This window comes from Pollachius pollachius (genome assembly GCF_949987615.1).
Source record: "Pollachius pollachius genome assembly, chromosome: 9".
Classification (NCBI taxonomy): Eukaryota; Metazoa; Chordata; class Actinopteri; order Gadiformes; family Gadidae; genus Pollachius; species Pollachius pollachius.
The window spans coordinates 17,175,532-17,197,839 of record NC_136942.1 but is presented as its reverse complement, the minus strand read 5'-3'; the positions used below and the strand labels follow the sequence as shown (position 1 = coordinate 17,197,839).

The window sequence follows — 22,308 nt, the reverse complement described above, 5'->3', positions numbered from 1 at the left end:
GAAGGGACAGTATGAAAGAAAATGAGATTCATTCTCCACTTCTCGTAAATCACAAAGTTCACAAAGTGTCTGTTCCTCTGGGATATTTTTTTGTGGATGTGTTCGTGTCTGTGTGTGTTTTCTCAAGAGTCCCTGTGCCCTATCTGTGCTTGTGAGAAAACTTGAATTATTTCTCACATATTCCATTTTCATAGGTCTCCGTCTTATCTCACTTGCACACATACACACACACACACACACAGACACACATGCACAGTCCTCACAGCAGATCTAAGGGAGCGCCATAAGCATGATGGACGGTGCATGGATGAAAATACGATTAGATCCGACTTTATTAATCCCTGGGGGACAGAGAGGAGAGGAGGGAGATCAGGAGGATCCGAACTATAAGTAGCAGAGGAGGAGAGGTGAAAGGTGGGCTGGGGCCCGTGTCCAGCCTCTCCTAGCTGGGTGCTGCCGGGAGAGTCCAGATATAGAGATATATATATCCTCTTAACTACTGCCATATTTTGAGAGAATGAATACCTAAATTACCGTACCTATCTCAATAAAGAAGCTCACCTTGTCTTTCCAGCACCGTCATTCATGTGATGCCCAAAACCGACAGTGGTATAACATAATTGTTAAAGTGGATATTATCATAAATTAATTAGCTTGCAGCTTTCAAAAACCGTATGTATAGATCACTTTTCAATTTTTACATTATCCTGAAACCACTGACATCTGTACTTGACATTGATAACAGGATTCCTCTCCGACAACCTGACTGGTTGAGACTGGTTGGAGCCCCCCTCCCCCCCTTTACCTCCAGGATTAAGCTCCACCTGTCTACGGAGAAAGGGATAGCTTATAAGGCCATTGAACTCCATCCATAGTCATAATAATAATTTGAGGTCTCATTTACAAATGTGTTGTCAACAAAAGTTGTGGTTGATTTGAAATACTAGTCTCTCCTGATTGAACTGTATTTAATGACTTTGTGACAGCTGGTAGACCGTTCCAATCTAGAAGGAATTGACACAAGTTGTTGTCGCAGGTTGTTCTCCGCTCGCACACGCACAACTAGACGTCACACACAGCGGACCCAGAGTAACAAGTCTAAACTTCATTAAGCATGCAATCATCTCAGAGAAGTTCTAAACCTTTTTTGTTTCCAGTTTTATCTTTCACTCTCCAAAAATGACAGAGTTCCGAACCTCGGTGACCTCATAGCTGGCTACGGGCATGCAAACACACACACACACACACACACACATGAACACACACACACATGCACCCAGGCAAACACAAACACAAACTGACACATGCAAGCCAGCCAGAGTCCTGTCTGTGTCAGAGTCCTGAGAGAGAGAGAGAGAGAGAGAGAGAGAGAGAGCAGACAGCAGAGAAAATAAGACCAAGAGTGCTTCATTTGTGTAAAATAAAAACAACGAAGTGCCCTTTAAAGTAAGGGCCAAAACTTAAGCAACTGCCAGTTGGAGGGGATGGAAGCTTTCAGGATGGTTCTGCCAATCAGAAGTCAGTATGTTAACTTAGGAATGTCTAGCATTGATTGAAGCAAGAGGAGTGACCATTTGGACCTGAACATGACAATGTTTTGTGGGAATGGATGAGGTTAAGAAAACAAAACAATAATTGGATTTCCAGAAAAGTTAAAGCTGGTGAAAAATATTGTGTTTAAATTGCAGTGGGGCAGTGGTGTGCTTATTCACTATATGGTGATTGAATGTACTAATGGAAGCCCCCTTATTTTATGAACATATTATACTTATGTAGCAATGTACTAATAAGACCTTCCATTTCATTAGCCATTCAACAGGCGGTAGCACTTTCAAATTTCACAAATCATTACATTTGGCAAGGTCATAACACTCGTAAACCAACGTTGGCTGTGGCTCCCAAGGGCCCCATCTTGAACAGAGTGATGTGGAAATTAACAGAACGCAGAGCGGCCTCCACAAATCTCCCCAATTTATGATATGATGTCAAGTTTGGATTCCTGACAGTACAGGAGATTGATTAGTATTATTATTTAATATTGTCACATATCCTGACGTTGCTCAGAGACAGTTCATGGTTAAAAATGCCAATAGAATCCAGACATGTCAAGATTAATTATACATGTTTTATTTTTATCTCCCTCTTTCTTGTTATCAATCAATCTAGAGTAACCAATTAGCTTCTTTATGAATGGTTTTCTGTCACTATACACATATTAATAGTTTAATATGCTGAGCATAAAACAGATCCCAGCCACATAAAAACTATTGAATGTCCTACAATACTTAAAATGTATATTTAGTTTCACTAATAAATACAATAGCATCGATTGATTTACAGTATGGGATGACACCCATACACAGACACACACACAAACACACACACACACACACACACACACACACACACACACACACACACACACACACACTGTGTGAACTACTTCGATTGCCTTGAAGAGCACTATATTAATAATTTTCATAACTCAGACCGAAGAGTAGAGACTGCCCCTAAAGCACCTGGGCATCTTCCATCATCACTGGAACATCTGGCAGCAAGATGGTGCTGCTGAGGGCTGTTTCTCCAAGTAGCCCGACTGACATTTAGATACAAATATTGCTCATTTTTTTAACCCAGCAGGGTCTGCTCTGTAGACCAGGATGAAATTATTTCTAAAGGTCAGGGTTCATCCGCCATAGTTGCGTGGGTAGACTGAAAAAGATCAGTCGAATGGCAGCTTTGGTGAAACTGCAGAGAGAGAATCGGGTCGACCAAAACAGACCTGTGTGACAGCGAACAGCTCATAGACTGATAAAACTGGAATTGATTTCGTGTTTGCCTTGACAGCTTGACAGTTTGACAGTGTCCATGAACACTGGTAAGTATTTGTGATTCTTACTTTATACAGTTGGACAACAAACTGGTGGTGAGAAATAGCATTCAGAAATAACGTTGAGAAATAGTGACAGAGAATACTTAAGGGGAAAAGAGAGAAGAAAACCATTCTTTAAATTCCATAGGAATAAAATAGTATGTACTCTAGCACTACAAATTCTCCTCATACCTCATTGGAAAAAAGTAAGTATGAGAACAGATGCAATTAAATAATTTGTATTCAAAGCACTTCCAATGAACTTGGGCTAAAAATATTCAGAATGATAGCAATGTTCTAGTCTTCTTATATGTCATGCAAATAGAATCCAACTGGAAGCACTACATTGCTGTATTTTACTTTTTGAGTTATCCAAAGAATCCACCACGATGAAATGCCGCTTTTGCCAAATCCCCAGATTCTATACCATGAATCATTCAGAGTGTATTGAATTACTCTATACATCTCCAAGTAAGAGGATTTCAAATTGTTCAGACAAATAACAGAATAATGTAGTACCAGCGTGTTACTCCCAAGGACAATGATAATGAATTTTCTCCAAACTAATGTAAGATCTTCATTGAATGTGAGTCCGACAGTGGGATAGGCTGCTTATTGATCAACACCAATGGATTTCACGTTGATCGCAATGAAAAGTGAAAGTGGCTGCACACAATGGGCAAAAGGAAAAGGATGTAAGTAGTGTTAGTGTCCTAAAAAAACACTGCCTTTTGCATGGTTCGCTTTCAAATCTCATTTCCCCAGAGAAAATAATCATTCGTGTGGGCTTGGATTGCCCAACAACAGGCTGACTCACACGTTAGATAAACAACAATTAGGCGGCTGGACGGCAAGTCAGTCAGTCAGTTAGTCAGACAGTCCTTCTATCTGTCTGTCAGTTAGTCAAGAGAGAGGGAGAGACAGCGGCCTGGAGCCTTAATATTGGACATATAATGTTTTATTTATGCCCTCGCAAGTCGACTGTATCCCCAGGCTTCTCTTGGGTGAAGAGGAACGTTACACGCACACGCCCTTGCATGGACGGTTGTTTGAGTGTGTGTGTTTGTGTGTGTGTGTGTGTGTGTGTGTGTGTCATTGTGTGCATGTGATTTACTAAACATGGGATGAAAGACAGAGATGAAAGCAGGCGCCTAGAGGCTCTCTCTGCTCGGAGATCTGTTGGATCAGCCTCTGAAGTGACTCTAACACTTAGTTAAGGTAAAGGCGCCATAGGTGGCCAGGAATCAGAGATGGGCAACTCTGTGTGTATGCGTGTGTGTGTGTGCGCGCATGCATTCGTGTGCATAAACAAACTGTAGGTTATTAAAGTATGCACTGTGCGCGCACGTGCAGAAATGTGTGTTTCAGACTCACACAAGTGGACACAGCAACTAATTAGGCATCACACACACACACACGCACACCAGTTGTGATGAGACTTGTGAAAGCAGAACACGCCTCCAGCCCTCCCATTGGCTGTGTAGTGACTAGGGGCGTGCCCCCTGTGCTCATAGTTGCATGCGGTGCGGGATGGTTCCACGCGCAGCATCCACTTACTTGCTTGTCAAGCATTTGAGAACTCGCTGTTTCGTGAATGGAGGGCTTCACTCCCAGTGATACGAATGACCTCTTTCCGTCCGACAGGGATGCTGCAACAAGTTCGAGATTGTGACTTAGGCTGGCAATGAAAGGAGTATTTCACTGTACTTAATTCTAAAACCCCGGAGCATACAGCCTGCTTATACCTACTCATCTGGAAAACGAATGGATGCGATTCAGCGATGCTGTGCTCACGGAGAACCAAAACTTTGGTGTCCACATGCGTGATACTGAGCGGGATGACCAACATAGTGTGCTTGCTGTACGTCGGCTGGATTACTAACTACGTGGCTAACGTCAGTCCGAAAGTTGCGGAAAACAGCGAGTTGGAGAGAAAGTTAGAGGACGACAGCAGGGGGGAAACTCTGAAGATCATCGAGAGACTGGACAAGCTCGAGAGCGTCGTGAACGAACACATCAAAGGTAAGCAACACCGCTCTCCCGCTATTGGAGCTATATCTGAGGCGAAGGATGTTAAGTCCATATTTTTATTCATAGCATATTACCGGTGTATACAGGACCAACTTAAATAATCGATTTGCATCACGTCAACACCCGTCCAGAGGCTATACCAACAGATATTTACCTACGTTGCATTCGAATTTATGTCTGCGCAACTTGGAAAGCACTTTGAATGAACACATTGAGTCAAACACATGGGTCGTCATTCAATCTTTCCTTTGCAAATATAAGACAAGTCGAGACAGTGAAAAGCAGACAGACAGCTAGAAATGCTGAACTTGTTTACCAACTTGTTTAACATCTCGTTGTAGGCTTGCCCCATATAAATCGGTGTCCCTGGAATCAATGCTGATTGCTTAGACTTTAATGCTTTCAACCGTTTAAGTAGTACTTCTTTATTTTTAATAGGCTGATGCATCAGTTTCTTTTATTTATATATATATATATATATATATATATATATATATATATATATATATATATATATATATATATATATATATATATATATATATATATATATATGATGTTCTCCAGTAATAAGATCAGGACCTTTTCTAGTAATTGAATAACTCACTCTTTTTTATTTTTCATATCCCGTTTTTATCTTATGTAGCCTACTCTATGTGTGTGTCGAGTCAATAATTGACTAGTCTCTAAACGAACGGATCAAATTGCCATGATACAGGCCTAGGGACAACTCCGGCAACTTGAACTCGGCACAGTGAGTTTGTAGGTCTGAGTTAAATGTGAAACATTGATTGTAACCTCGTACCTCGTAAGCAACGGAACGGCTGACGCAGCCCTGAATGGCGAATTGCAGTCGTTTGTTCTTCTTAAAAGTGAAAATATGCCTTCCATTTCGTTCAGTAGTGCCCAAGTAGCAGATTCAACAGATAGTTCTAAATCAGCGGCCTCCATCTGTTGTTGTGCCTACCTCTGCACAATTATCGTATTCATCCCGCCGCTTATTAGACAAAGGCTTGTGATTGGTCGGTCTACCTCGCACCGAGCAGAAATATTTTTGTCTGGGAGGGGAGCCAGACCTTATCTGCAGAGCAGATGAAACATGAGCTTGCGGGATTCGTCTGGGTCCCAGGCTACCTGAGCATGGTACTGTCTGTGATCTGCATTGGCCAACATAAACGGTTTGCGATGTGCCCCACCTCTTCAATCTCCTCCTATCGTCCTCATCCGCCTTCTCCACTTGATGTGGGTCTGAGCAGTGAAACTGGTCATTTTTGCCTCTCCATCTGACTAATGAAATAACAAATACAAAGTGAGGGAGTTTCTTGGGAGTGGGGAAATGAAACACCTGCGGATGAATGTTTTGATGAAATATGGTATGATTTATTATTCCAGCAACCTCCATTGATTTCCTCCAGATTATACCATGAATGAACATTTTCTTGCTGACATTAAAATGTGTGTGCTGACATGACAGCAATTCACTCACTTCTGGGGTTCACATGTCATGTATGAATGCTCTGTCCCTGGCACTGGCCGGCCTCAAGGTCTGAATGTGGTATTTTCTAGCATTGCCTGCAAATCTTACCTGTTCTTTGGCAATGTTCTGTGTTCTGTGTGCAGGCCTACGGCTTATGTGGTAGGCTGGCTGTACGGTAGCCTAGCCTAGCTGGGTAATCTCTGTTTCTGCTTGCTTCACCGATAAGAAGATTTCATTTTTATGGAGCCTAGCAGATTACGTGGAGATGTGCCGCCAATGCGGAATTACACGGTTCCTTTCTCCAAATGTGCTATTTGAAGCCTTGTGATTGCAGATACTTTAAAAACCATACCAACCAGTGTAATTCACACTTCTTTGCCATTATTATTATCTATTATTTATTCTGAAGCTTCATTGCTAATCAAGTGGGGCACGTTTAGTTACGTTTTGAATGTTTCCAGAATTACTTTTACTCCTAGAAGTTGAAACTAGCATATCAGGACGCCATTCTAATGCAAATGCCACCATATCCCCCCCTGCCTTTCCCTCGGCCAGAAATAGTCTTTCTGTGAGATTCGTTTTGAAAGTCCCTGATTTATAAAGAAAAGTAAGTGCATCTCATAACAGGTGTGAATCCTGGGATACAGAAGGGCCCCGCCTGCTGGGCCCTTCGGTATAACTCCAGAGCTTTCAGCTAGTGGGTTCATGTAGACCTAGGGGTGCTTGCTTGGCCACAGTCCTCCACATGTACTGACTGGTCCACAGGGGTCGTTTCAGATTACATTACCTGCCATGCGATTTTTTTTTCACATGTGTTTGCTCAGTGATGCAAAGGGACAGAAATCCAGACGTGCATGACCAGGTTGGCTCTGAGAGAAGTTGACCTGCTTGATTGGGGAAATTGGCATGTGAAGAGCAAATTATGGATTCTGGCATAAAAATGATTCTTAAAATCGAGTAGGGTTTGTTTTTTAAATGTGTGGCTATGTAGAATGGCTACCTGCTTAGTAAGTGCTAAGATGTTGAGATGAGTAATGGCATCGAAAGACTCATAGTGCTAATAACATTCTCTGACCTTTTTTAAAACGTATATGAAATGTATAATGTTAACACAACCGCCGATTGCCATTTCGGTTGCAAAAGCTTCTTAACTATGTGTAACTCTCTTTTGATTCAGACCCTTCCTTTGCATAGGTCATTAAGGACAGCAAATTGCTCCACATTAGTGGTGGGCTCTATACCGATATGAATGTGACAGTATTATGCTCTGCCACGATAAGGACTTTGCTAAAGCGTGGATCCCATTACATATTTTTTAAATTCTTTGTTTACAATTTTTTTTAATGAACGTTAACTGCATTCATTGTGCGCATGTTGCAAACCAACAAGGGTGTAAATAGACAGCAGAGAAGGGCACTTGAGTATACGACGTCATGCTTTAGTCACACGCAGACAGTAGAGCTGTCAATCTTCCTCATTATTTAAAATAATGTAATGGTATTAAAATTTGTACTGCTCAAATTTTGCCTATTATTAATATTTACTATTTACCTAAACACTAACAATGTGTGATTGCACACACGTATGTTGGAAATCGCAGTTTTCATCAGCAATCCAAAACCATCCAGTCAAATCCTTTAAACATTCATTCTATAAATACGCTTATTCAAAGCTTAGTAACCACAATAGAGGTCTTTCTCTGTCTGCACATATTGGTTTGTAGGGAGCGTTTCACTGTATGTTAATTCAGGTTAAATCTGTGGTGGTTGGGTCTTATCCATTATAGCTCCTTTTCTTTACTCTCACTCTTTCTTGTTATTTAAGGTTCAAACACATATTGTGAGTTATACTATGACGAGACTCAGCAGCAATCATATTCACGGAAGAGGTAATGTATGAATGTATGTTTAATCACGTAATGTAATTTTCCTGAAATTAATTAGCCTAACGTAAGTTAAATTTATCAGTCAAAGTAGCGTTAAGCTGCTGAGTTTAGATGAGTTGTAGAAAAAAAAGTATTGCAATATTTTATTTTTCTGCGATACGTATTGCGATAAGAAATAATAATTAATCGTTGTATAATGATTTGGGTGATTTTGTAGCGGAGTGCATCTGCATAGATCCATTGGGACCCCATTCGTATGGTGCAACACTGGCAAAGGCATCCAAAATAGTTTTTTGCTTTGGCTTTGCATGTAATTCATACCCATCTTTAGCATTCACAGTCTTTAGAACTACTGAAAAGTTTGTCACATGATGGCAACCCAGTTTTAGAGGTTGCGTCCTCTTGTTTTCTAGCTTCGGGAGCCATTTATGCATGCCTATTAACTTAGTATTTTCCGCCTGAGATCACTGAAAAAAATTCTATTCCAGGGTACATAAGCCTAGAGGACACAATAACAGCTTTATGGGGGCTGGAAAAGCTTTCTAACTAGTACTGTGATTGACTAATGCGAAATTAGCTGTGCGAGATGACTTGGTGCTGAGGTGCAGCTAGTTAATGCTCCCTTTCAAACCAGGAGTATTAGCCTAACGACACAATTAAATTCAATAGCTTTCCCCTGTCGTGCAACAACAAACAATATTACGGCCATGTGTTTTGTGTAAAGGCTGATGTTCTGCTGCCAGGGCAGGCCAAAATTTGACTTCCTGCAAGTAATTGGTCATTGCAGTGATTTCCTTTATTTTGGCCGCAAAGCACCACAACTTGACGCAAACAGTTTATGTTCAGTGGGGCTTGGCCAATACAGTGCTGTCTCAGCTCAGTAGAGGCGGAGGCCCTGCTGTGCACAGTTGCATAGAATGGAGATTTGGGGGAGAAAATGGAGCATGGAGAGTGGGTAGGAGAGCATAAGTGTTGCACGGCGGAAGTATGGGTTGTTATATTTATACCTTTTGTTTGCTATATTGCATATTTTTTTCATATATTGTGTTTGTAAAGCTTTTATTATCTTCAGGTTTTCTTGTGTGTTTTATTGGGTAGACAAAGTTTATTTTCGTGTATGGTTTTACTTGCATGTTTTTATTGGAATTTGGGAAGTGACTGCATGATCGATGGCCACTTCTTTCGACCAATGAGAAGGAGAAAGGCGGGGATCTGGGACATAGCGATAAAAAGGGACGGCGCAGAGAGAACGGGGAAAGTATAGCCAAACAATTTGGAAGGCTGCTGGACCCACAGACCAAATCGCCATCCGCCAGTAATACCGAGACGAAGCTGCCGTTAACTACTCAACGAGCCAAAGTACTGCAGAGCGGAGCGGGAAGGTCTCGGAAGTGTGAGAGGTGGGAAAGTGTAGCTTCTGTACACGGACGGACTGTGTGACAGGGAAGTGCATCATCGAGGATGCCAGCGCGTGGTAGACTAGTGGATAGCACTATAGAATATGGACTTTAAGGGGACTTTGGGAATTGATTTTAGATTCATATTTTAACATTTTAATGTCCAGATTGTCAGGTTGATAAACTCTTTCAACATACCTGTGTTGTCTGGCTTCTCCTTGGTTCACTGTGTTGCTTTCCACCTGATTGAAAAGAAACCTCTAGGTTTTCAATCCCCTTACATAAGCATGCATCATTTATAGCTTAACAACAGATTGGGTATTCCACACTGGCAAGTGTTCAGATGAAGGCTTAGGTTCTGCTAAACCTACTGGCAAATTACACAGGTGCAGACTGATCAATATATACAATTATACAACATTTTGTCTCATAGACTAGACTGTTATTGATTTTTTTCATCGGGGGGTGGCAGTTATAGTGTTCTTTGGTGTTTTTTCAATATGCCCACTCATACTTTCATTTTTTTAAACTTATTTTCACAGATAGTTTTACAAATAGTACACCATTGCTCTGCGTGAATCATATTTCTATACAAGTAGTTCTAAGCTTGAATTTGGGATATTTTTGGGATACATATAGTTTTTTCATATCAATTCAGTATTCATATTCAAATACTTTTTACTTTTTTAATGCGTATTCATGTTTGCAAACAGCAGGTTGAAGGTTTGGTTACTTTTCGTCCGAATACCCTATAGATATTATTGGGTTATTCAAAAAAGATATATGTAAGGGCACAAATAGCGCTGCATTTTCATAAAAAACGTTGCCCAATCTTCAAACCACCCATTGGTTTTGTGATAATTAAATGCAGGCCTATCTTGATATGGGGTCAGAACAGTCTTATTAATGATGAATGCACAGAGAAGGATTCACAAATGTATTTTGTGATTTATATATAAATTACTCTCGCTCACAAATACATTTCAATGCACACACAAATGGATATCGTTATGTATAAATGTAAAATAAATCCATAAACAAATATAAGTTTCACAAACACATTTCTGATCCATACACAAATGTGTCTTGTTTTCAATAAATGTAATATAAATCCATAAATATATTTAAAAAATATTTGCTATTTTCACCAAAATGTATTTGGATGTTGTTACATTTATATTCAAACTGTTAAACTTGAATTTAAAGACGCTTTTCATTTGTAAACTTGTTTGCATTTGTGTGTGAACTGGTCTGTATATATATGTGGATTTTTGAGACTCTCCTGACGTGGCTGGATTCACAAATGCATGTTTTTCAACAAGTAACTATCTGTAGCCAATCAGATGCCGCCCTCGTTTTCAGCCAATCACATGACTGCAGTGACTGGGTTTTTAGATTGTCGGTGCCATTTACTACTTTAACGGCACCGACAATCCCAAACCCAGTCGAAACTAGATGGAAAAAGTGTGTAGTTCAAAACGTGACGCAGCTTTGACTTCTTCGCCACCTAGAGATTGTTATGTACGATCATTCAAAAACCCCGTTATTTCCCATAGACATTTGAGCAAGGGAACCGGTATGCTCGGAGGCTGGACTTATTCTTCAGAGGTCGGGACGGCAGTCATGTGATTGGCTGAAAACGAGGGAGGCATCTGATTGGCTACAGAGAGTTCCTTGTTGAAATAAATGCATTTGTGAATCCAGCCACGTCAGGAGAGTATCAAAAATCCACATATAAATACAGACCAGTAGACACACAAATGCAAACAAGTTTACAAATGAAAAGCGTCTTGTTAATTCAAGTTTAACAGTTTGTATATAAATGACAACATCCAAATACATTTTTTATGAAAATTGCAAATATTTTTTTGATTAATATATTTCTGGATTTATATTACATTTATTTAAAATAAGACACATTTGTGTGTGGATCAGAAATGTGTTTGTGAAACTTATTTTTGTTCATGGATTTATTTTACATTTATGAATACCGATATCCATTTGTATGTGCATTGAAAAAAAATGTGAATTGGCTTTGATTTAGGCAGGGGAAGATACACATTATGACTTGCATTTTTGCACCTAAGGAATATTCAAAGCCTGAAATTATGTATTTGGGCCAGCCCTACAATGTATTGTAGCAGATGACCCCATGGGCATCAAAGTAGAGGAATGTACAAATGTGCCCATTTCCCTTCAAAGTCGGTCCCTAGAGGTGTTGGCCCATAGGGATGTGGAGGGACTGAAGCCAATGTTCAGAGATGTGCTGCTAGCCACAGGGGTCATTCGGAAAGAGTCAGTGAGCGGGAGCGTGTCAGCAAGAAGATGCTTCTGAACACTTTCACAGCCACAAAGTACACAGTCGTTTAGATCATCACCGCTATTGTGTTGCACCGTCCATTGCCCACATGCAGTTGCCACGCAGCTCTACACAGCCAGGCATTTGAGAGTCATTTACGATGTGCTCACAGGCGCGGGCTACCGCTGGGAATTGGGCGAATTGTGCGTATCCATGGTATCCAAACCAGCTTTAATGCATGCATGCATTCATACATGTGTCATTGGTAAAGGAGTTGTGTTAAAGATTACTTTAATTTGAGTTCAATACACAGCTTAACATAATTACAATAGGCATGGTAGATACTTATTTTATAAGGGCTTGGATCTATTTTCAGTCTCTGGGTAGCAAACTGTTACATATGTAGTATGATATGAAACACAAAAAGTTAGTAAGCATGGTTGCTTTGATCTGAAATGTATTTAGCCTCAGGCATCACTATCAGTTGCTCTGCAGGTGGTCAGCACAATATCTACACACACACACACACACACACACACACACACACACACACACACACACACACACACACACACACACACACACACACACACACACACACACACACACACACACACACACACACACACCTCGTTCCCAGTATGTGTGTGGTTTCTGTTAAGGCTTTCATTTTTTTGTTCCAAGAGATTAAAACCTCTAAGCTGGGATCTTCATGGAAAGCTTGGCAAATATGGAGGGTTGTATTCGGGCACACTGCTGGACATTTAAATGAGAACTGGTGAAGATTACAAATGTACTTTCATGGACAATCTTGTTCCAGCAGATTCTTATCAACATGCTTGTCATTTCTTTTTATCAATAATTATCCAGATTATATTATGCCAGTTATAGATTGTGATTCTGTGAAATGATTAAAATCCCTATCGATCAGCATTGGCTACAGATATGTCCAGGTCATTTTAAGCTACGAGTTGCTTGACATTTTACTTTATTGCATTTTACTTTATTAATTTATCTTTAAGGCCATTATTTGTCAACATGCTAGCTGATCTGAGGTCACCCTAACACAGACCTCCATTTACTCTCTAGTCTATCCACGTTGGATCAGTAAGCATTACCCCACAGCCATCCTATGAATCCTCCCATACTGGAGTGGAACTGAGCCACACTGAATAGTATTGTTTATATCTTGGTGTCGTCTTCAATATTGTGTCCCTCTCTACCACTCAGAAAGTGGTGTTTCTGGAGTGATTGATTAGTGATGCTAGTCGGTTGGCAAAGGTGGAACCGACTGGAGATGAGATGAGCTGGTATTGGCCTGTTGGGGCGGGTGTTCTGAAGGGCTGGATGCATCTGTCACTCTCTGCTGCCGTCACCCCCTGAATCTGTCAGTGTTCTGTCTCTATGACAACGAGGTATAGTGGTGTTGCTTTACTCCGACAAATGGCCTTCAGCACGATATAAAGTGTGTCGGCTATCTCTCACATGGGACAAGGTATCACCAGAAAGAGTTATTGTGTCATGGTCAGTTTGCTGAGTAACTGTGTAATTATTTGAAGACAAGGGAGGCAGGCAACCAATAAGTATGCGTGTAACCCTAACCCTCATTATCGATCAATCTTTATTTAGTCCCTAAAAGGTCATAAAAAGCGGCAAATGCTAATCCCAAATCACCAGAATATTAAGAAATGTCTTAAATTTGCTTGCCCTGAAAAAGTACCGGTATTATTCATTCGATTTTTGCCAATTTTTTTTTCATAAATTAATCATCTCAGTCTGTAACGATTACAGAAACATAAAAGACAGAAAGGACCCTGTCATTCACTTTTGGGACAATCTACTACAACAGGGATGCGATAGTGGAGTTCTGCACTGTATGATAGAATCAGAGGACGCTCTAATGTTTGATTCTGAAAGGGTTATTATGTGCAATTTTGCTACTCACCCTCACTCGTGCAATGTGAAGGTGTTGCGATGGCCCTCGTGCAGCTCTTGAGCACTGTTTCAAACCTAAGTCCTACAATTTAACTCTTTGGTCTTGCACTCCACACCTCCTTATGATTGCCATGTCAATCTTGATCCAATATGAGGTGTGTGTGTGTGTGTGTGTGTGTGTGTGTGTGTGTGTGTGTGTGTGTGTGTGTGTGTGTGTGTGTGTGTGTTAAAAGGGAAGGCCCAAACTTTTTCCTGAAAGTTCCCCGCGTCTTACTAGTAGATAACATCATCTTTTAACATCTTCGTTAAATGCATCACCTTCTCTCCCATGATGGTCAGCATGTCGCGGATTTCACCGTCTCTCCAGTTAGAACTATGAACTCATGTTGGTATCGCTGCGTTGTCTCTGTTGTAGAGACAACGCAGCAACACCTCTGCCCACTACCCCTGGAACCGCGAGACGCCTAATCGCATTTACATGAAAATTAAACCCCCAATATGTGTAGGGTCCGCGAGGGTAAATTGGGGAGCGAAATCAAGCTGGTATATTACCTCGGTCAGTGTAAACGTGCAAACCATGCCGGGAAAAAGGCGGGCATAAAACGGGCATATTTGGCAGTGTAAAAACGTTTATAGATTGTATTTGATTGTTTTGACTGTTGTTGCGCACTCTTGTTACTGATTGTACAAGTGCTGCATTTGACCCCAGGAGTGGGTGTGGGTGTGGGTGTTAGTGTGGGTGAAATGTAGAAAACTAGGGCTCTGGCACATTCAAGGTCATCGCTGTTTTCCAAACTTAGCTCATTTATATAGTGAACATGCTCAGACTCATGTGGGAAATGAAATCCAACTGAACCACAGCGACGGAATGCCAGTAGCTGAGGGTGAATGTGGCAGCCCATACACGGCGTGAGTCATTCACCTTAATACCACCTCCCTCGCCACAGCAGATCTTGAAACCCATTGCAAATCTTCCAGGAATGGATTTTAAAATAATTCAAATACCCGTCAAATTGGATGGGTAAGACTTCTATTCAATTTGTTTGTCTTGATACCAAAATAAAAGGAAATGCAGGCCTTGAGATTATCTTTTGGAAGCTTGTTTGGTTGTTGTGGAAATCATGTTCTCTTACTCCAGTTAACATATTTAACACCAATTCTCTACATTTCCATATACCAGAAATCACGGATAGCCAGTGTGTGAGAGAGAGTGTGAAGAATAAAGAAGGAGGGAAGGAGGGATTAGGGAACACCCAATATGGTTTTTGGATATGATATTTTATTGACTTGGACTGCGACTGCAGCTATTCTGTGCCAATATGCATATTGTTTCAAACAAAACAATTTATGCCAAATACAAAAATAAAGTTGCTTCAAGGATAAATAACTGCCATTGAATTGAAGATCTAAGAAAAAGAAAAGTGGCGAGACACAATCATTTGACTTTACTTCTAGACCATGGATGGATTATAAGAAGGTGAAGACATAAAGTTAAAAGTTGCGTGAGTTTAGTTAAATGCATTCTTATGATTGGAATTGAATACATTTGAACAAGCCTCAACGTTTCTTAAAGCATTGCACAACGCGGACCAGCGAGAACGAATATGACAGAGCACTCTGTACTAGGTTTACAAAGGGAAACCTCGTACCTTTTGTTTATAGCGAGGGTTTTGCCATTCATACCCGTAGGCTATTCCATAATCACATAAGAATATAACTAGAATCAGTTTTGGATGATATTGTTTAACTAATGCATAGTAGTTCAAGGTACCCATCTGTTAAGCTATTGAATGTTAATAAGCTATATGTTAGTTAATATGGCTACATTCACTATGATCAATTATTAACGGCTGATGTGGATGTATTGTGGATTTTATGTTTTTTTTTATGTTTTCCTTTATGTTGAAAACTAACCAACCTACAGAAATATAATAAAAAATATAGTTTTTCATTATGGTATGTTTGGCAGACATGAAAACTACCCTAACCTTACATTGAGGAGAAAACAAAGTGAGGAGAGAAGATAACATTCCAGCAGTGCAGTGCAGCAGTTTAATTCATACAAGCTATAGTGGACACACATTATTCGTAATATCGGAGGTAGATGATGTTCACAGGCCAATATCCAATATTGAATAAACCTCCAATATCGTGCTGATATACCAGATATCTGATAAATCAAACAAACCTTAGAATGTGAACAATATGAAACAGGAAAGGAGGAGGGAAAGAGAAAGGTTGGACTGTGTCTCCAGCTGATGTGGCTCATTGGAGCAGAGGGGGGGCGGGGGTCCATGATTGATGAAAGAGATAAAGAGAAGAGGATGAAGGGCAACAAATGGCAAAGAAAACCACAGGGAGGTAAAAAGGCTTTCCATTGGGGCCACAACGTTTCCCCTCGACTCTCTGTGATAATCAGGTGTTGTACTTTCCTCTAGGATCTGAAGAAAAGATTACAAAACAATATGCTTCTCTCTCGCTCACACACACACACTTTATGCAAACAATGATGTTTATCTCCCATTGGGTTGTGTGGGTGTGTGTGTGTGTGTGTGTGTGTGTGTGTGTGTGTGTGTGTGTGTGTGTGTGCGCCACCCACACACACTCCCACACCCTCATGCCACCCACATACTTTGTTTGTGTGCGTAGATTATGTTGTGTTTACTGTTGCTAAAACAATGTGAGAATATAAACATTGTTAATTAGTATGCATAAATTAATTAATCACATCCTAGGCATGATTCTTTTCCAATTATTTTACCTTGGCAACCTTGAAGATATAATCAGCATGGTGCTGGTGTTATGCATGTACAGCAAGCTATCGCTCTCCCTCTCCAGTGTGGCCTCCTCTCTGCGGAATGGGCTGCGTTTTATTCAACTTAGTGTCCGTTTGTAGCTGTTCTCTGGTGCCGGCTGCTGTGAGCCCTTCAGCTACCACTGGTGCTAGCGGTGTTGTAGCGATTCATGTCAAATCAATGACATCTTCCCTTCTGAGGGCATAAAACGAAACTATATTACAACTTGTAGTTGTTTCTGCCTCATTCATTGCTTAAAGCATTCTTATCTGCCGGGGTGAACTCCAATTGCCTTCACTGCTCCTCAGGATAATTCAACAATGAATGTGATTTGCAGTGGCAAATATATGAACTACGACCCCAACTTGAACATCACAATCAGAGTGCATCACATAAGACATTCAGATACAAAGCGTTATAGTTGATGATTCATGAATCATCCTGCATAAAATCTGTGGCAATTGAAAAAAAAATCCCAACTCACTGAACACTAGTTGGATTTACATTAAGGGAATGTAAATATTTATGCACCTGGTCTACAGCGTTTTGTAACCGCTGCAGATGATTCAACAGGCAGTGGCACGTCGCCTCTCCGTGGACCGATCAAAGCAAGCACTAATTACAACTCTTTATCTCACTCCATTGCCTCCCTGTAGCCACGCGCGTCAGGTGAACATCCTTGACAATGCACTCAGGGCAGCAACGTGATATCCTCCCCTAACTTCATTGCATCTTTCCAAGTGTCTGTCGTCGACAAAGAACAGCCTGGCTGTCTGAGGTCTGGGACAGGATCTTAATCAAAAAGTTATTATTTTGCGTGCTCCCTTGACGGTTGATATAGGCTACCCGGCTCATTGTGGTCGGTCCCTTACAAGCTCAGAAAAGTACAGCTGAAGCCTAACTTAAGCTTTAACTTGCCAACTGTTTTTGTTTCAGCCTTGTGCACGATTCTGGTGCTGCTGTTAGCATACTGTTGGTTATTGTATAAAATGAAGCAATTAAAAGAAAAACAAAAAAAATCATTCCTAACGAAATAAATAAAATCAAAATGGATAAAAAACCAACCCTCCCTTCCTACAACTATCTCGCACTTGTTGAATTTGGATACCTGTTCCTACAGCACATTTGTTGCTCCTGCGTTGGTTGCTTTCATTGTTTGCAGCGTCACTCGTAGGTTACATAGGGTAAACATGATTTTATTGGCAGAAGTGTTTCTTAACAGGCATTCATTCTAGAATCAATGCCATTTTTTTGATAACCTCATATGTAGTGCGCCTATTGCATGAATATACTTTGTGTCTTGTGGTTCTCAGATTAGCGTTGGGTACAGAGTCGATACTTTAAATTTTATCGACCAAATTATAAGAGAGAAATTCCAGTTTTACGTTCATAACACAGTCAGTCCAATGCAGAGACAAAAGTGGTCGCAAGTGTGGTTGTTTTACACGCAGTTGTATTGCACAATGAAAAGCTGACCAGAAAAACACCTGGTCAAGCACAACATATAAATAAAAACACTGGAATGGACTGTCGTTGATGGGCCAGTGTGCTAACGTTAGCACACTGAAAGTGCCTGCTCAGCACTTTTATACGAGGGCCAAATTATATCCTGTATAAAATTATCATCTGATAAGAAACCTTCTAATGGACTTTTCCATATTGATTTTTACTTGCCCATTTTCCTTTAATAAGAGAAAGGGATCATGTTTCTCCACTAATATGATTTGTGTTGAGCCAAAATCCTGTAAAATTTCAATTTACAGTGAAATGTTATGGATATACTTGACCAGTCCTACAAAATGTAAAAGGTAAAAGGAACTAATCGAGAAGACATATATCTCCAAGTGTGTGGCTGGAACAGGCTTCTCCTCTGGTTGTTCTTGCAGTTTTATTTGGCTGGGAGAGAATGGAGAAGGAAGGAGGAGATTGGGGTCTTGCGGTCCCTCAGTTTACCCCTCACAGGTTAATCTGTCCCAAAAAGCTGAGGTCACAACCAGACAGTCACCGTAACGCAAGCTTTAGAGGCCAATAGAGAAAGAAGGAGAGTCAATATATGATGATGTGGCATAAGGGAGAGATGGAGGGAAAATATGAATAATGGGACACAGCAATGAAGAGCTGAGGAAGATAGTGTGGGGGGGGATTGGAAGACGATTCACTCACCTGCGCTCATCCCCGAGAGGAAACGTGAGGGGGAGCAGAATTAGCACAAAGAACATTTGGAAAAAAGGCCGGCAAAAATGAATGGCCCTGCTTTTCTGCTTTAATCTCATTGAGTCACAATGGAACATGTTCAGCCGACAAAGCCACTCAGAGGTGCTCTGCTTTACCTTCTCCCACTAGGATTTCTGCTGATTTGTTAGACAGCATTGTACAGTGTCCCTTGTACGTGCCTACAATGCAACACTGGGAATTTAAACTCAGCGGGAGAAGAAATTGGACGAAGTAACTGTTATGATAATGAAATTAATTCAAATTTAAAGAGTGTAGCTAGCTATGGTATATTTTAAGCACTGATGCGTGATGCTTTAGTTTTAATGAGTCGAAAAGAGGAGATGGATCACTCAGCCCCTGAGTTCAAAAGCAGCTGTCTTGTAAGAGCGTAAATTGGATGGATCCATTAGTGTGAGGGTCCTTAGAACACAGAATGACTAATTACCATCTTAATTCTACTGAGAGACATCATGGGTTTTTCCATCCACAACATGGATGTTTCGATTTTTGTGTCGAAGATATTTTCCGTTGTTGCACAATGTCTTTCGCCTTGTAACAGATGTTAGATACTGGTACTGATTCTTCTCGGCAGCAAGGCCTCATACACTATGCATATTATTGTGGTTTGGAATTTGTGGAGGAGAAACAACATTGATTAATCTGAGTCACTACCAATAATTGCAGCTGTAAACGGGTCATTAGCAATATATACAGTATATATTTTTCTATTCAAGCAACGTGTGCAGAGAAACACACCGGTCTTTCTATAAGTAAAGTCTGACGTGTCAACGGCTCTTTGACGTCAGCTTTGGTGTGGGTGTGGGGTTGGGTGTTTGTGCGTGTGCGTCCCCATCCACCCATCTGTGCATTTAATATTTTTGACTATAATCCTTATCCCGCTGCGGATAGGCAGCAATGAGGCAGCAATGACCTGGAAACTCTCGCTGTCTCTCTCTCTCTGTCTCTGACACTCTTCTCTACGTCTGCTCTCCGTCACTTGTCACTTTTCTCATTTGTGTCCTTCTCTCCCCTCCCTCCTCTCTCTGTCTCTCGCTGTTCATCCTGTCTCTTTTAATTCTCTTCTCCCATCACTCCCGTCTTTTGGCGCCAGCCAGACCCGGTCTCGGCCGACTGGCCCCAGGCACTAGGAACGCCTGCTACATGTTTCTATCATGGGGGAATCTCAGTCTTTCGAGCATAGAAGTACATCTTTCCAGGGCAGTCATGGTTTATTTACACTAATTAAATCCTCCACACACCATAGCCTTCACTCCCTAACTCGATGTGAAGTGCTTCCAGCTTGCACAGGTCTTGCGGCCCCTTAAGTTCCCTGGCCAAGGAGTGAATCATTGATTTAGCTGTTGCCTGTTGTTTTTGCGCCTATCACTGTTAATTTTACCATTAGAATCAGAGGACAACATTAGGTGTATGCTTATGTGAGGCATACTTGAAGTCCTAATATTGGCTTCGGAAAAATAAATGTTTGATCATCCCTTCAATTGCCGATATACGATCAGATCAAAAATTGGCACAAGCAAAAAATAGGTATCTATCAATACGTTAAATATATTTATAACATAATACTGTATATATACACATTCCAGCACACATTTCTTGACTTTGCTTCTTTATTGACCTTGCTTTTAGATAAACAAACAATCACGCAAGTATGTTGGGAGCAAGAAGAGGTGGAATAAATCAAGTGCATTTATGTGTTACTGGCCCCCAAGGTCAAGATAGGGGGACGGTGGGGATGCGTTGGTGTTCCTCTGTCCCATAAAGTCCAGAAATCCCCGGTCACTGTTGGGAGGGTTTATAGCCCTGTCCCTGATGGGGACGCTAAGAGCTAAAACACCATCAGGACTGCTGCAAACACACTCACACCTGGAAATACACACTCGCACGCAAGCACACGCACGCACGCACGCACGCACGCACGCACACACACACACAGCTTAATAGAGCTCTATGGTGTTATAAACAAACATACTCAGTTTCTGTAAGCAAGCCCAATATTCCACCTGTCTCATTTGATCAAAGTGTGTGTGTAGTTTGTTGTCGCTACCACAGAGAAACTGAAAAGGTAACATAAAAAACAGAAAGCTGTTTATGTTGTTGTGGCTTTCATGCTATAACCATGAATATATTTATACAAAGCTAACTAGCTACTGTACCTTATGTAGTGAAATAATCAGATGACCCTAAAACTTGTTTCTGATTGAAACAGCGTCTACCCATCCCATCATTTCTTGGAGGTTGTTGACAGGGCCAATGGGTTAGCTCCTTCCCACATGGCTATTATTTTATTATTTATGGCAGAACATCTGCAGGTGGGCCAGGTGCCGACACATTTATTTTTGAAAGAAACAAGTGTAGGTAGGGGAAGTGGGGGATGTGCTGAAGGGGGTTTGGGGTGGGGGCGTCTGTGTATCCCAGCAACTTGAAATGCAACTGAATGGCCAGGTGCAGCTGCCACCTCCATTCCCATCCTCACGGCGCCCCCTTTCTTCCTTTCATGCACGGCAGTAAGGCTGTCGATATGAAGATATATATCGGGGGACGAGAGAAAAATCAATAGATATATTCCTCTATTTTACTTTACGGCAGTATTTTACATTATTCTGACCTCGCTTTACTTTACTAAATATGCTTGACGAATACAGAGGAATAACAGGGAGGAGTGTGAAACAGAACAAACGTCTCCGCAAAAGTCGGAGAAGTCAAAAGATGTGACCTACGTTAAAGGGCATAGATGAAAAGGAAAGAGAAACTCAAACGAGTTTAAAATATTCATTATTGTGCGTATATGTGTAGCTCATTCTGTACAGCCATCGCGTCCGAGAGAGGGTTAAGATCGGTACGTTGTGTGTATTTATATTATTGTAATTCATGTACTTATTAACTTAACTGTCGATGCAAAACTGGAGATTACTGAAACTTAAAACAAACTGTTTTTTTCTTATGTGTGACAATTCTGCTCAACATCACTTCAAAATAAAGAAGAAAAGAGGAAACTAGTCATTTGGTTATTTTGGCTAAAAAATAATCATATAATTTACAGAAATGGTACAATAATGTGATATAGTTTGTTTGTTTCTCATTCTCTACCTCTAACCTGCTCAATAATTTTCAATTCCTCCAACTCCAAATCCTTTCAACCTGAATCCCCTTCTGTGGCGCTTGATGCCTATGTTCTAACTGCTGACTGTGGGCAGGTGTTGGATGGGGTCTCCGACCCTCTGTCTTCCCAGGCAGATTTCCTCTGCTGGTTCTACCTTACCCTCCCTGAGGGCCTCTCCTCTAATTGAAATTGTGGCCAAAAAGGTTAATTATCCATCCATCCACCACCATCTTCCGCTGGTGGCTACCACTTACACAGACATTTGGTTAGAACGTGTAAGCT

At 40.9% G+C, this 22,308-nt stretch overlaps 1 protein-coding gene across 1 annotated transcript in view; it reads left to right on the top strand.

Annotated features, from left to right (window-relative positions):
• Positions 1-4,653: 4,653 nt before the first annotated feature.
• Positions 4,654-22,308, top strand: part of LOC307080371 (polypeptide N-acetylgalactosaminyltransferase 18-like) — a gene marked incomplete at both ends in the record, with an annotated part of 64,644 nt that continues 46,989 nt past the window's right edge. Inside the window, one exon of the mRNA XM_079743050.1 lies at positions 4,654-4,894. Within this exon, the coding sequence (XP_079599176.1) occupies positions 4,654-4,894 (241 nt within the window). The remainder of the gene's footprint in view (positions 4,895-22,308) is intronic.